This window comes from Cylas formicarius, unplaced genomic scaffold (genome assembly GCF_029955315.1).
Source record: "Cylas formicarius isolate icCylForm1 unplaced genomic scaffold, icCylForm1.1 PGA_scaffold_10__41_contigs__length_53128322, whole genome shotgun sequence".
In the NCBI taxonomy this organism is placed as follows: Eukaryota; Metazoa; Arthropoda; class Insecta; order Coleoptera; family Brentidae; genus Cylas; species Cylas formicarius.
The window spans coordinates 47995023-48011867 of NW_026844214.1; the positions used below are offsets into that span (position 1 = coordinate 47995023).

Sequence of the window (16845 nt, forward strand, 5' to 3'; positions counted from 1 at the left end):
ATTACAATTACATAGAATTTTACTTTATATTTTAGGATTGCATATTGGAAAGTACGTTACTTTCAACTAATGAATTAATTAAAATCGGAACGCATCTAAAAATGGTAGCAATATAGCGAAGACATACGGATCATTATTGATGACGTCACTGTACGTATGTACTCAGAACTGCTCTCACTGGAGTTTACAAATAATCCCCAATGGATGAGAGACAATCATTCATAACAACCACCAAAAATTCATGTTTGGGCAGGGATTTTGAATAACAAAACAAAACAAATTAGTACTATTATTATTACAAAGAATAATGTACAGAGGAGGAGGTTAACGCTGTTAAGTAAAAATGCTGTCCAAGCGACGTTTAAACACAGACAAGTTAGGTGCACATACATCTTCGGGTAAACTGTTCCAAAGTTGCAATTGTTCTAACAGAATTTATTCAGATTCAATCCATTCCAAGAACCTTCCCACCACTCCATCCGATCTAAGGGTATCCAGCATCTAGAATCCGATAATGGATTTTAAAAAACGTGTTTCATTTAAAAAAAGAAACTTGGTATAGAAACTTGGGTATGGATTTTTGAGCAACACTATATATTTTCTATTTACAATTAAAAATCGAATCGAATTTGTTTCACAAAACTGCAACTCTCATTTAAAGCTAATATTTTACTCACGAAAACGGCATTTTTTAGGTTCTTTTATATTTTTTGTTCATAACCGAGACCGCATAATCGCAAAAATGCTAAATGTTATACATAAAGAAATTTTTTTAAATATACAGGGTTATTTTTAACCCTAATTTTCACGTTTCCTTTCCTTTGAGAAATATCGGGTCATGCATAATTAAAATCCGGAACAAACATTTAGAAACTTATTTATTTAAGAGTAGACGATAACATTTCACACGTAAGTCAGCGGGATGGTGATGTTTTCATCTTTGGCTATGACGTCGATTAGGTTGTCGTACCAGTTTCGCTGTGTCTGGAACTTCTCCAGGATACCCCTCTCTATGGAAAGCCAGGCACGTGGTGAGAAAACATTCGACAAATTGGCGTTCTCCAAATATGACCTCAACCTTCCGAAGAAAGTAAACCTGGGGCCGTCGAACACATTCGCCGAAGGCAAAATAGTCAAGAGGGAGTAAAGGTTGTAGCACTTGGGTAGAAGGGTAGTGCTTTCGCTATCGGCCATCAGCTTAACCACCTCTGACACCTTTTTGCCGTGGAACTGCGAGTGCATTGGGTTGCTGATGGTGTCCATATCGTTCTTCAAACCCTTCTTGGAGAAATGGCGGGGAAACGCTTTCACCAATTGGACGTAATCCTCGTTAATGTCCACGTATTTCATTATATCCGCCAAGTTGTGGAAGGAGTATTTGATGTAAGCGGAAAATCTATCCCGCAGTTGGTTGATGACGATGTCGAGCAGCTTGCGGTGTTGATCCCGACTCGCTGAACCGTCCGTGGAGAGTGTCGCCTCGGTTATCTCCATCTTCACTTCGGATCCTTCTTGTATTATTTCCTCTTTGATTTCTATCAGGTCGCAGGACTTGGAAACTTCGTCCCTGCAACGCTCCAGGTGCCCGAGGCACTTGGTGATCTCCTCGATGCAGAAGGCGTGGCTGTTGGTCTTCTGGCGAAGCGCGTTGCTCACGGCTTCCACCCGTTGGAAAATATCGTCGAAGACTTTCAAGTAGAACTCGAAATTGGAGTCGCAGAGGGCGTTTTTGAAGTTTCCGGCCTTCCATACGGTGTCGGTGTCGGACTCGTAGCAGTTGACGATCTGGTCGAACATTTCAGTGAGCTTGGACTTTTCATTCAATATAAACGGCACCAGTTTGCTGTAGCAATCCAAGACGTCGGCCTCGTCGGTGACCCTATTGAGGAGGTCGCGCCTTAACGGCGCTTTGAAGAACTGTTCGATCTCCTTGACGGCGGCGAAGAATTTGCGTATCGAAAGGTCGTGCGAGCAACTCTGTTGTATGATCAACGGCAGGGGGCGCGACAAGCAATGAGTGAACAAAGCCGAGTCTATCTTCTCCTTCATCAACGTCTGCAGGTTCCTGAGTTCTTCCGTGGACACGCAAGCGCCGTCGCAAGTGTAAGCGAGCAGCTTGGTGCCGGCGTCGAACTTTTCGAGGACGTTGAGAATCAGTTCGCACAGCGCCTCGCCGGTCCTGCTCTCATCTAGAGGGAAAAACCCCAGCAGGCGCTCGCGGACTTCCCCGTGGTCGTCGATGTACCTCAGCGATATCGAGCACCTCGGGGAAGACGCCGCGAAACTGACGTCGTCCACGAAGCACACGTAGAAGCTAGCTTCGCAAACCTCACGCCTGATGTGCTTGATTATCTTCAGCTCGATATTGTTGAGCGTCGCTTCGATGATGTCGTCAAAAGCGGACTCGAAGTACCCCTTCCTCTGCCAGTGTTCCTCCAGCTCGAGGTTAGGTTTGAGGGCGAGCTTCACGAACTCGGCTAGGGTGTCGCCGTTCAGAATCTTGTCTCTGTAGTCATGTTTCGAGAGCAGGCAAATGGCCTCGACCGCGGTTCTGAATATCTTCAAGTTGTTCTTCACCTCGCGGTTGAAAATGTTGCGCGACAACATCTGCAGCTTGTTAAGGTTATCAGCACCGAACGACTTCCGCCTCATCTCCTTGTAAAGCAGGTAACTGTTAAGGTGCTCCTTGTTCCAGTTGTGCTTCCTCAAAGCGGCCCGCACGTTCTTCAAGTCCATGAAACCCTCGGAGTTCCACAGCGATTTTTTCTTCGACACCAACAGGCACGGCCAGCAGTACAGGGTGTTTTTCACGACGCTGCCGCATAACCAATCGTGGTTATCATACGTTATCGAATTGAAGCTCCGCATCTTGTCCTTGTCGTATTGTTGTATCGGTAATCTAGGCGTCGGCCGATTCATCTGCAGCAACGCCTGTTGCTCCTTTACCGTTCTCCGGCGAAACGAAAGTTTCAGCAGCGAAGCGACGATGTCGTCCGAAATATCGGTGGACGTTTGAGGGGCCGACATGTTTTCGAACTCGGGAATATGGCGCACCGACGCATGCGAGGGACAGTCACTCTCGAACTAGGTCGCGTCGGCAGGCAGGCCTGGGCCTACGTTGACCTGCGCAATGGGAGCGTCGAGAAGGCCGGTAGATTCGACTTAACGACACGCGTTGCCGCGATTCGTCTCAAGGTCAAAGGAAATTCCTAGCGCGAGAGTGAGAGAGAGAACCACGCGGTCGTCTTCGATTTTGGTCCCGTTTTGTTTGTTGTTATTAAATCACGGGATATTTGGGGCACTTTTCGTTACGTCAGATTTGAAGACAATGGTATAGTTTTGCGACTTAAACTTGCGTGCATAGAAATCGGCCCGTTGTGAACATTTGACTTCAATTTCTTTTTTTTTTTTTGAGAAACTACTGATCAGATAAAGAAAAACGTTCTTTGAAAAACATTATATGCTTCAATACGAGTTTAAATCGATTAAAATTTAGGTTTAGCACAGTAAAATAACTGCACGAGTCAAAATAACTTTTTTATGACTACAATCAAATAGTGTTATTGACAAATAGCACCATTGTGAACTTTTGACTTCAATTTCATTTTTTTAGACTTTTTTTTACTAAGAAGAAAATTTGATTAGCTTTAATACGAGTTTAAATTTATTATTTTTTTTAGAAAATACTGATCAGATAAAAAAAAGGAAGACAATTTGATATGCTTTAATATGAATATAAATTGATTAAAATTTATTTTTTAGGTTTAGCATAGTAAAATAACTGAACGAGTGAAAATAACTTTTTTTATTACTAAAACCAAATAGCAAAATAACATCTCTTACTCGATTAGGCATAGACCTAATCAAGTTCGCTATTATTTTTCGTGAAATGTTAAACCACTCTGCCTCTACTGCCACAATAAGCTATGCGGTCGAGATTGGGATTCGAAGTCTAGCTCAAATTCTCCGTTCTAGCTCATCCCATAAATATTCGATCGGATCGAGGTCGGGACTGCATGCTAATCACTTCATAACTATAAAGCTGACTTCTGTAATCGAATCTTGTCCGATGCTTGAGATGTACGGCCTAGCATTATCATACATAAAAACGAATGGAACCACGTGATCTGATAAAAAAATCCTCGATGTCCCTAGCACCAGAGTCGGTTCGTCCGTCCATAGAAATTGCACCCCATATCATGCAGCATTCTGCAAATCGCTCTCCTGGTCTTCGGTACAATTTTTTTTTAACAGAACAGACCCCCATTGGTCCAATGTCCAATTCAGATGATCCCGCGCAAAGCGTAGGCGCACTTGTCGATGACCTGCAGTAAGTTTTGGACCAATTGCAGTTGTTTTTAGGTTCAGGATATTTTCCTTAAGTCTTCTTCTCATTCTACACTGACTAATAGTCACTCTTCGAACTTCATGCATCTGTTGTTGTACTTGAACCGTATTTCTTATTATTATTGGCACTTTAAAGTCATCACGAACGGTTGTAATTCGCCATCTGCCTATTCCAGTGTGCCTAGCAAAGGATTCAGTCTCCTCATACCATTGGCATACTCTTCGAACTGCTGCGCGTGTCATATCCAGTTGTCTAGCAACAGCTCGCTGGCGAAGTCCACTTTCGAATAAAGAGCTAACTTGAGCGGCTTTTTGCGGTGTAGAAGCTTACATAGTTAAATGCTATTCAAATGGTTAAAAATAAATTATGGGAAAATTAAACTGGCAAAGGCGATTAATTTAAGTCTATAACAAGTTTGTTACTATCACTATAACTATTGTATGAACACTACGCATATAAGTGATCCGCACTCTTGACAAATTTAAGCTCATACTAAAGCGTATTAAATTGTCTTCCAAATTGCATGTTTATTTTTTGTACCAGATAAATAGTAAAAAAATACTAGGAAAAAAATACTATAGTAAAAAATTTACACTGAGGCCGATTTCTATGAACGCAAGTTTAGTATTCCCCGACATATGATAAATGATCATGACTGTAATAATGCTATTAGACATTTCTGGGCCGAAAAATCAAAGAAATTTACCCGCGAAAATCGAAAATAAAAAATACGACAATATTTTTGGCACAGCATATGTAAATTCTCTCAATTTTTAATTTATAACGGGTGAATAGAGCTTTTCACTAGTGATATCAATAGCAATTGTACCGTCTGCTAAAATAATATTGAAAAATGTGACCACCCAATAAGTTGATAGATGTGTCTCAGTTTATACAGGGTGTCCCAACTAGGTGGCGCCGTTTTGGTGAATTTAATTAACAAAATCTCAAGATTTTCAAATGGAGCACCCTATATTTTTAATCAGATATCAATTCTAGGACAAAAAAAAAGTTTGTAATTTTTCTTATATTTAATTTTTTCTTACTTTTTCAGATATTCGAGGTTTAACATAACACCTGTATAAATTCTGGTTGAATTTAAAGCTTCCCACATTAGATCACTTGTTTTCAACATTAGGTATTTTTTAAATAGCAAAGACAGGATACTACATCTCCAGATATACGAATAAAACCTATTACTAACAATATAGGGTGTCCATTATTACGTGGAGATTTTGAGAAAAATCGACTCTATACTAAATTTTTAATAAAATTTCAGACAAACAGAAACGCCAAAGTTTGTTTATACCTTAATGCACCAATAAAAAAAGATTGTGATGTCATAGCCAACTACATTTTTAAATATTTTGATATTTCTTTAATGTTTTAATGCCAGATGAAACTAGCACTTTAAGAGGAACATTTTTAACTAAAATTTATGGAAAGAATTAATGAACACTTTTTTTTTTAGATTTATTTATTCAAATTTGTTACTTTGGTGAGTTAGCCTATAAACTGTAATTAGGTATTTTTTTATTTGGTATTTTCAATCAAGGCTAAATAATTAATTAACCATACAATGGTTCTTTAAATATAAATTCTGAATGTTTTATTCGTATATCTGGAGTATTATTTATATCTTTAAAAGAAGTAAGATCATGTCTTAGTTATTTAAAAAATGTCTAATGTTGCCAACAAGTGCCCTAATCCGGGCAGCTTTAAATTCAACAAGAATTTATACGGGTGTTATCTTAAACTTCGAATTTCTCAAAAAGTAGCAAAAATTTAAATATAAGATAAATTACAAAATTACCTTATTTTTATCCTAGAATTGATATCTGAATAAAAATTTAGGGTGTTCAATTTGAAAATCTTGAGATTTTGTTAATTGAAGTCGCCAAAATGGCACCTCCTATTTAGGACACCCTGCAGAAGCTGAAGTGCATCTGTCAAACTGATTGAGTATTGCATCAGCTCCTCAGACTGTGGTTAAATTTTCATTGCAATATCTACGCCAGTAGCGTCACAACTTAATTATATATTGGGCATTGAAAATATGCAAAATTCGAATAATATATAAGGTTGGTCGGAAAGTCATTTCGTTTTTTCCCTTCAGAGGACTTAATTACGTTTTTTCGAAACCAACTTCACACTTAAGCCGCATAACCATTATATGTCTTGAGAGCTGATATTGCAAGGCTTGTGTGTGTGTGTGTCGAAGCTGACAAAGATGCGATAAAAGCATTAGTTGATGCAAATCGGCGAATAACCACACGAGAGATCGGTGAGAGATTAAATTTGTCGAATTCGACTGTTTATGGCCATTTGAAAGACATAGGCTTAACCTCGAAGCTCGGTGTATGGGTGCCCCATGTCCTTACGGAGCGAAATTTGTGTCGTCGCGTTGACGTGTGTGATTCGCTCCTCAAACGTCAAGAAAATTTTTGAAGCGGATTATTACTGGGGACGAAAAATGGGTTGTATACAACAATGTTAAACGCAAGAGGTCATGGAGCAGAAAAGATGAACCGTCTCAAAGCGTGTCAAAAGCCAACATTCACCAAAAAAAGGTGATGCTCTCCGTTTGGTGGGATGTCAAAGGAATCGTTTTTTTTGAGCTTTTGCCGGAAAATACAACGATTAATTCAGAAGTCTATTGTCATCAACTGGACAAATTGAAAGATTCACTTAAAGAGAAGAGGCCCGAATTAATCAACAGGAAGGGTGTAGTGTTCCACCAGGATAGTGCGAGACCTCACACAAGTTTGGTTACTCGCCAAAAACTTTTACAGCTTGAATGGGACGTACTGCAACATCCACCATATTCTCCAGATCTGGCGCCTTCCGACTACTATTTGTTCCGGTCCCTGCAAAATTTTTTGGATGGCAAAACCTTTACCTCAAATGAAGATGTCAAAAACCACCTGAACCAGTTTTTTGCCAGCAAAGACCAAAACTTTTATGAGAGGGGAATTATGTTACTGCCAGAAAGATGGTAATAAAATATTTATTCATTATACGAAAACTGTCTTTCATATTCCCCAAAAAAAACGAAATGGCTTTCCGAACAACCCAATAATAATAATTCGAAAACAACAAAGTTGATGTCGGAGGGGACACTTTCGGGACACCCTGTATCAACAAAATTATAATATTTTAAATCTTCAAGACAGTCTAAAGAACTTTTCTACGAAACTTTTTTTCGTATCTCCTATGGGTTTCCAGATCGTATGGTGGGTCGTTATATTTGCCAAACGATGTACATGAGACCAAAATATAATTCTACTATGGAAGAATGGCATATGATATGCCATATTCTTTTTGTTCTTTTGTGCTGTCGTTAAACAAGTTTCGTAGAAAACATCACCATGGTTGAATATGGAGAGCACAAAGAAATCACATAACATTTTTTTAAATTTCATTGACAGAACCAGGGTACTATTGTACAACAGCTTTAATCCCACGTAAGCAAGTTGAATATAATTTAAAATGCGTCTCTGAAATCTCATTGAATTATCAAAAATAAATTTCTGACAGTAATTTTTAAGGTACAATCCCCTATTTTTATAATAATTTTGTTTTTTATATGATAAACTTCATTTTTTGAGTTTAGAATGAGGGAATGCTGTCTTAAGATTGACAAGGACGAAACAAACTATTTTTAGTGATATATAGATATATATGTTTGAAGAAATGTATAGCCTGATCACTTAACCATACAAAATGTAAAACTGCTAACAATGTTTTGTGATTTATTGTATCAAAGGTTTTGCAAAATATAATAATACGAATACTGTGATTTATGTACGGTAAATTCCATGGAAGCCCTTTAAATTCAAGCGTATCCTAATCGTAAACCACTCCATCACAGCTTGTTCACTTGCAGCTTGTTATTTTTTATAAAAATGTTCTAGATATGCAGCATACAAATGGGGCTAATTTCAGTATTGCCTGTTTCTGACGAAATTAAATCTAAGGGAAATATCCTGGACCTGATGTCAAAAATCCCTCCCAAACGCCAATGGAAATTCAGAATCGTTCCATTTCGCGTTGGTCCCCTCTTATACAAATTGAGTTTGCTAAGCAGCCTATAGAACGCGACGGGACTCGACTGAATTCAATTGAGCCTCTGTTATATTTTATTCAACGGTATCTCGGCACAGAATATTCCCGTATAGTACGGAATGATTTTATTGAACGGCCATGCTGTGCCGTCGCTTATAAAAGCGGCCTTTCGGAGAACCGACTCCTCGCAATTAAACGTCGTCATGGGCGGCCCCCAAGGGTTTGGCGAACAAACCAATTAATAATAATAATAATAATAATAATAATAATAATAATAATAATAATAATAATAATAATAATAATAATAATAATAATAATAATAATAATAATAATAATAATAATAATAATAATAATAATAATAATAATAATAATAATAATAACAATAATAATAATAATAATAATAATAATAATAATAATAATAATAATAATAATAAACATCACTCCAAGGCTTGCATTGAGAGATTCAACCCTGCCCAGAGCGGTGGGCGGAAGGGGAATAACTGACATGCGCCTCCGCCACAAGAGCCAGGTTGAGTTACTCAGAGAGTATTTCTATGGTAAAGAGACGGCCTCTGCGCTGCATAGAGCTGTTATCACAATGGATGGAAGCTTATCTCCACTCAACCTTAAAGATACGGGATATAGATTTGACTAAGATTCCAATATCGCCATCCTTCAAAGCAGGTGGAGAGAGAAAGAATTGCATGGCAGATACCCCCACCTCCTTAGGAGCGAATATATCGACGCCCCAGCTACGATGAAATGGCTAACATCAAGTAACATATTCCCAGAGACCGAAGGATTCTTATGTGCAATACAAGATCAAATCATCCCAACAAAATCTTACCTGAAATAAATCGTTAAGGACGAAAGAATAACCGATACAAGATGTCGTCACGAAAACATAGAACACCTTCTTAGTGGATGCAAAATGATGCCACCGCGCCAGTATACGACCAGGCACAACAACTTTGCAAAAATAATACGCAGTGAGATTTGCCACAAACTCGGCCTTATAAAAAATAAAACGCCATACTATCTACTGGGACAAACAAATACAAACAGATAGGCCGGTACAACACAACAGACAAGTCATCATGATATATGACAAGGACCAACGAAATATTACTCTGGTGGACATTTCCGTAACCTTCCCCACTAACATTGACAAGAAGCATCAGGATCAAGTGGACAAAAACATACCGCTCGCTGAGAACATGAAGCAGACCTGGGCGCAGAGACGATCAAGACTACGAGACTATTCCCAGCGACGGGGGAAATCTCAACGAAGCTGGCACAGAATCTGGAAGCCGTCGGACTGCCCTTTCTACGCAACTCCAGAAAGGAATCATCCTATCAACCTGCAACATAATGCGAAAGGTGTTAAACCAAAAAATCACAATAGAACATTAGACGCAAAACTCCAGTGTTTTGTGGCAACACTTCACCGACACTGGAATCTCGACCAGTACTTACCTGCGTGAATTAAAATAATAATAATAATAATAATAAAAGTGTAAAAATCTACTGAAGCAATGTTTGTGGCATTTAAAACTAACACAGTTAGACTGATTAAAAATGACAAAACGACTAGCCAAAATACAAATAAACAATTATACAAAGGCCATTGCGGGCGACACAATCTCAGAACCTGATAAGAACAGTCTAAGTTAGATATAATTAAAACAAATCCAGAAGCACAAATGCACACAATATCAAAATGTCATTTGACACATGTGTGTTACTATGAACGAACCAAATGAACTTAACTAAATAAAGCCTTCTTGACAAAGCTTGAATGTTTATAATCCCGCATTTATAGGGGTTTATAACAAGGTTGCTGGGCGCATGATAGGAGACAGTTTCTAGAAGGTTTAGCAAAGTATGCTAAGTCTGTGGGAACCGATCTTCTGGAAGAAGACTGTTCACTTTTCATATAACATATATGTAATTACCGAAACAGTTAAAATTAAATTAAAAAATGTTTATCATCACAAAAACGTAATATTTCGAATGAAGATTTCGACAGATATTCATTTGTCTTCAGAAGAATTTGCCCTTCTGATTGACTCGCTACACTACTGCTTGCAAATATCCACTATTTGAAAATATAAAATTTTATAAGCTGGGTGCATAGTATTCACACGATCGTTGTCCTTGTGTTTTTTGTGTTATGGTTAGATATGCAGCTTTATTACGTACATTGTATTTAGGATATGTATAAATTTAATTAATTTCGCCCTTATCAATGTTTTTTTAATATTTTCAAGAGCTATAATTGCCCAATATCCAGCAGCCCACTTACTTTGAACCATGAATCTGTTGAGAACGTTCTGTTTTTTCGAAAAATTATTTTAATGAGCCATTTTCGCATTTTTTAACACACTTTCCTCTATGCTAAAGTCTGGACTTATGTTAAGTTTGTACAGGGTGAGTAAGGTTGATTATCTCATTGGTTTCAAAAATTATAAGAAAATGGTAAATACAAAAAATAATTTGAAAGTAGACTTTTTTAAATGCAATTCCCAATTTTTATTTTTTTAAATGCTTTTTGAAATTCTTCAACTTTTTTGTTAGTAATAATAAATACCCACACCTAATAGTTTTTCCAATATTTTATTAAATATTTTAATTAAACAGCTACTGTAGCCCCATTATTTTTGAAGATCACTGATATTTGATATTAACGCTAAGTATATGCAACTGAATTTGAATTTGTTCAAAATAAACAAATAAATTTGGATTGAAAAATCACGATTTTCTTAAACGGGACACCACAACAGACAGTTATTAGCAATTTTGGTGAAAATAACCGCTAAATCTTAAATTTGCAGAAAAAGTAATAAATGTATGTAATATACCTATTACTAAAAACTAGCTTATCTGATTTTTAATTATTATTATGAAGCAATACATTTTAGCATGAACGATGATCGATTGGACCATCCAACGAATCCACCGCTATCGATCCATTTCTATAGGTAATGATTATTTAAACATTCTTGAACTTCTCTTGCTGAAATGACATTCATTGGATCTCAATTTTATCAACGTCTTGAAGAAGCTGAGGTGAATCATTCTGGAGAAAGTTTAAATATCTAGGCCCCTTAATTGGTTCACGAAAAAAAATTGGTGCAATAACTTTAGTGTGTTGTTCCACAACACACATTAAGTGATTAATAATTTTGGTTTTGCACTTCCCTTATCCAGAATGAATTAACTGTTGGATGGCGATTAACTGCACCATTGCTGCGAACAGTCGCTTCATCGGAAAATATTATTTTAGACAAAGAACTTGATGCTTGTGTTCTCTATCGGTCTGATTAACGATGGATAGACAGATAGATCCCCAAATGAAGAAACCTCCAAATTACAACTCATCTATTGAAAACCGTAAAGAAGGCAAAATGTGGATAATGTTTCACGAATCAGGTTAAACCTCTTTTTTAAATCATTATTATTAACATTTTGTTTTATGTTTTGTTTTTTTTTTTTTTCAATAGGTGTCCTGTTAGAATAGATCGTAGCATTAAGTACCTACGCCTTACACTTTAGAGATCCTTGTTATCTGAATCCATAGAATAAATAAAATTGAATTGAAATTGAATTAGACTCGTAGCTTAAATATGAATAGATAAAATTAAAGATTTTGGGATGGATGGATGGTAAAAAGGATAACATTCCAACGAGGCTTATTTTTGGGAAAAATCATTGCTATTTGATAATTTGTACAGGATGTGCGAAATAAGGTCCCCAACTCCCTATAACTCGGAAACTCCTAGCGATAGAAAAAAAAATTACATAGTTTAATGTGATTTTTTTAATATTTAATGTATACAAGGTATTCCGTTCATTTCGGGTAAATACGAGCTTTCTGATTTTAAATAAAACACCCTGTATATTATTGCATTTTTTGATTACCCGAGAAATGATAGATATATTTCATATCTTGTATCTTGTATCTTGTATATTCATATCAAACCATTTTCTATTCTATCTTCTATTCATTGATGGCGTGAATTTTTCGAGGAATGCATGTAAAATATGAACACTTTTAACATCAGTGCTCATTGAATGTTTGACTGAATAATTAGATCGATTTTTCTACCAGGAACTTAACTGGAGAGGTGTATCACAACTTTTTGGAACACGCGTTTCCTGGATGTCCGGAAAACGTACCATTGGCAATGGTGCTTATTAATTTTAGGAATCACCCTGCATAATGTAAAATTTTCATATGAAAACGTTTTTCCTATTTTTTAAGGTTTGTTTTTATTGTGATAGTAGCAAAAAAATCTATGAATATTTTCAGGTTGACAAAAAATATTGCATGAAAATGGGCCTTTACTATCAAACTGAAAAGTCATATTTGTAATAGTTTTTTTTTGAGCGCGATAGTACCTACTCTCATGAAAAAAATCTTACCGATGAGAGCTTAATGAGGTTCGTTTTTAATGAAATGAAATACATAAATGTATGCCTACATCATCGTGGAGATTAACATGTAAGATCACTTTTATGAGAGTCAAATCAAGCTTTTACTTAAAAGGCAGACGGAGGGATTTTTTAAATCTGTTTTTTGAACATATAAGATACCAGTCTCGTTCTTTTTATCTATTTTTTTATAAAGTACAGATATATAAAAATATTTTCAGAAGCGGATAAGAAGGCAAACAGAAAGTTAGTTATAAATCCTATAAGTCATTGCACTCATGCTTTTTCTTAACGGTTTATTGTCAATTGTATAGGAAGAATCAACGGTCTGCTTTTTCTTTGTTACTGACATATAGAAGCATTTTTCAATGTTGAATAAAATAAGTCATTTGCCCGGGACCAGTCATATACTTTGCTTATACCATTTTGAAGTGAAAGTGCATTTGCAAATAATGAACACTTAGAGTCCTAAACTACCATTGGCAAATCGTCCATCAATAATAAAAAGAAGGGTAACGCGTCCAAGAATCGACCCTTGCGGGACACCAGATCTTGTGTAGCTTAAAACTGCAGATAACTACTTAAAAACCCACTTTCTTGGATTGATAGTGGGTTTTTCTTCCATTTTTCAAACAGATTCCAGTCAAAATCGGCTTCAAAACAGGAAATATCAGCTTAAACTATCATTTTTTGATCCAACCTTTTCATGTCAATATCTTTCAAATACTAGTCAAAATCAGTGTCTTCGGACATTAGAGTAACGCAAACCTTTATAAACCATTAGATATCGATGTAAAACCTACTTTCTGAGAAATAGTTGCCAATTTCGATAAGATCCCAGCCAGACTCTGCTTTTTCGCTTCTTATTGCACCGAAATTTAACTTAGAAATGCAGATATGTACTGAAAACCCCTCCTTTTGGGACAAATAATTGGTTTTCGCGCTTGATTTACAGCCAAAACTGGTATTTTCATAACTTACCGGACTGAAATCTATATCAAAACTGCAGATGACTACTTAAAAACCCACTTTCTTGGATTGAGAGTAAGTTTTTCTTCCTCACTTTAGATTCCAGTCAAAATCGGCTTTTCCGACACATATCGTACCTAAAACCGAATCAAAACTACAAATATCAGCTTAAACTATCATTTATTGATAAAAACAGTTACATATTCATGTCAGTATCTTTCAAATACTAGTCAAAATTGGCGTCTTTAAGCTTATAGTAACGAAAACTATGAAAACAAGTAATGGTCTCCATGGAAACGCCGCCCAAACAATCTGACGTCATTTCGCGAGATCCGCCGATTAACCTATTCGGAAAAATTTCAACGATTTTCTCCGTTTAACGATCGCCTCGGGCGCGATCGAAAGCGAACCCGAGCTTTAAAAACGTCAACTTGAAGCGGGAGAATAATAATAATTGCGAGTTGGAGGTCAAGGTCGCGATACCCAAGTTCAACGTTCTAATTCCGCGTCGGGCGTAACTTGGTCAGCTGTCGCGGCCGCCTGCCTGCGAGGTGAACGCCACCTTCGATCTGAAAAAGTTGCCTGCTTCCTTTCCGTCCGCATCGATTGCCACGCCGCATCGCTACTTTCTGCGCGAGAATTTAAATGGCCGCCGCCGAGAGACATTTAAAATTTAAATATCCGGGCGGCGCACACTACGTATTAAGTTCGTGTCTGGTTATTCTGCTGCGAATAAAGTAAAAATATGAATTTGTAGTACTAAGAAACGTTAAATGAAGATTAAAACGCATAGTCGCATTTTCCGGGATCCACGATTTGCAGTTAAATGGAGTTAAATCATCGGTTTTGGTATCTGGCAAGCATAGGGATAACATTGAAACTGCATGTATTATTAGAATTGGAGAAGACACTATTAAATTCATACAACCAACAAGAAATCTAGGGTTACATTGTGACACATCTCTACGTCTGATATCGCATATCAATAAACGTATTTTGAGCGAGTCGCTATCCTTTTACAAATATTTTATTTTCAGTTTTCCGAATCGTTAATTCAGCGCCAACTACGTGGACACTTGCAATTACGATGTTTTTGTTATTTCCATGGCGACACGTTAAACAACAACGTCCTAAACAATAATGGCGATGTTGACGAAAAATATTTTCGCGGTTGCGATAACCTAGATTTGCTGGCTTCGAAAGGCGTCATTCGGTGGACGATATACAGGGTGTTCCGAAAAAAACTAACCAAAACTAGATCTACGTTCAAAATAAGTCCTAGTTTTGGTTAGTTGCCCCAAAGGAGAAACATGCTCTATTTTTATTCTATTTTATAATATTATTGTTGTTATTAATATCATCAGAAAAAAATACAAACTATAGAATATAAAAAATAGCAAAAATGTTTCCATGATTCATGTATAAATTAGGCTTGTTCAACTTCAAATGATACTGTTCGTCGACGCCTAGCTGAATCTGATCTGAAACAAAGAAACCCACTTCACCAAGAGCCTATCTACAACTCAGGAAGGAAACTTTTTTTTCAAAGAAACTTTCACAGGCTACTGTAATACTTTTTACAAAATTCCAGCTGCGTCGGTTTTTGCTGAGTCGAAGTTGCTAACGTTTCGCAAATCATTCTGTTTGCTTCTTCAGAGCTTGACTGAAACTGGCTCGCGTTTTACTCTGTACCTGCTTATATATTGTTTGCGGGGGGCGGAGCTAAATGAGGGGCATAAACACCGTCTCGAATGACTAATTCCCATATTGGTGAAAGGTGAGTCGCGGTTAAGATTCTTAGGTTGTCTATAGATTTCTATAGACTCTCGGATTCTTCGTTGGTAGAAGATTTGATTACATGCAAGAATTCTAGTATTATCGAAGAAAATTTTATGTCCGGTTTCGTAATTGTGTTCGGCAACAGCTGATGAGTTTAATTGTCTTTGTCGTAAGACTCTTTCATGTTCTTTGAGCCTATTGGATATTTTTCGTCCGGAATGCGAAGTGGTAAATCTAGTTTTGACGTTATACTTCTTGACCGATGATTTTTGGCCTGGATTATGTTTACAGAAAACCTACGCACACAGATCGATACCTTAATGCATGGTCACATTACCATCCGGCCCAAAAATCATCAGTTATCAACTCTCTTGTTTACGGGGCCGTAGAACCGTTCCATCACAAAATACACCTCACCACAACCTTAAAACAGCAAAAACGAATGCAGGAGGAATCCAGAAGTTTTGTAACAATTAATAAACGTATACATAGAGCATACGGAAAATTAAAGGTATTATTTCCAAGTCGTCAATTACTATCGAAAAAACTAAAAACTACTTTATCTCACTCTTTAATATTGAGGCAGTTTCATTTTTGTGACGTAGTTTATAGACCAATCTTGCGATTGTACATAGTATACGCAGAAGGATGCCAATATCACATAAGTTCCGGGGAACTAAATGGTTATCAATGGAAAATCGACGTAAATTGCATTCTGCGGTTTTGTTCCACGGTATTATTTATACGCAATGTCCCTCTTATCTAGTAAATCAGATTAAATACAGAACCGACGTTCATAATTTGAATTTAAGATTTCAGTGTTATATCTCGCCTCCTCATCACTATGCCTATTGTTTTCTTATAACGTTTACATACTATACAACTATGTCCCCAGAAAATTTAAATGTTTGAATGTCACTTATTAAAAAAAAAAACAAACAGTACCTCCTCCTTATGTTCTTTTTTATTTTTATTTTCCCTTTTTGCCCTATCACTTCTATTGTTCATTCAAAATAAAACATTAGTACCATAACACTTAGCTCTTATTTTTAGAGATATAATTTTGCTTATATCTATTGAAAAAATTCTTGAAATAAAAGTTATACTACCGGATCTCGCATTTAAGCAAATTTAAGTTTAATATGTCAAATTCGAAGTCGACAGCTGTCAAATACAAAAATTGTAGCTGTCCATACTCTCGGTAAGGCTGTGTAATTTCAACCTGACATCTGAAACATGGTCTTCTAGTT

General features: G+C 36.8%; 1 protein-coding gene across 2 annotated transcripts; it reads right to left on the bottom strand.

Annotated features, from left to right (window-relative positions):
• Positions 1-894: 894 nt before the first annotated feature.
• LOC132706361 (uncharacterized) lies at positions 895-14071 on the bottom strand. Of its 2 annotated transcripts, XM_060677657.1 has the most exons (4): positions 14017-14049; positions 13829-13953; positions 9617-9774; positions 895-3123 (listed from the first exon to the last, which is right to left on the bottom strand). In XM_060677657.1, the coding sequence occupies exon 4, from the start codon at positions 3025-3027 to the stop codon at positions 904-906; it is 2124 nt and encodes a 707-aa protein (XP_060533640.1). In that variant the 5' UTR covers positions 3028-3123; positions 9617-9774; positions 13829-13953; positions 14017-14049; the 3' UTR covers positions 895-903. The 2 variants fall into 2 exon arrangements, with proteins under 2 accessions (XP_060533640.1, XP_060533632.1); XM_060677649.1 differs by having other exon boundaries at positions 13829-14071.
• Between the last annotated feature and the right edge of the window lie 2774 nt (positions 14072-16845).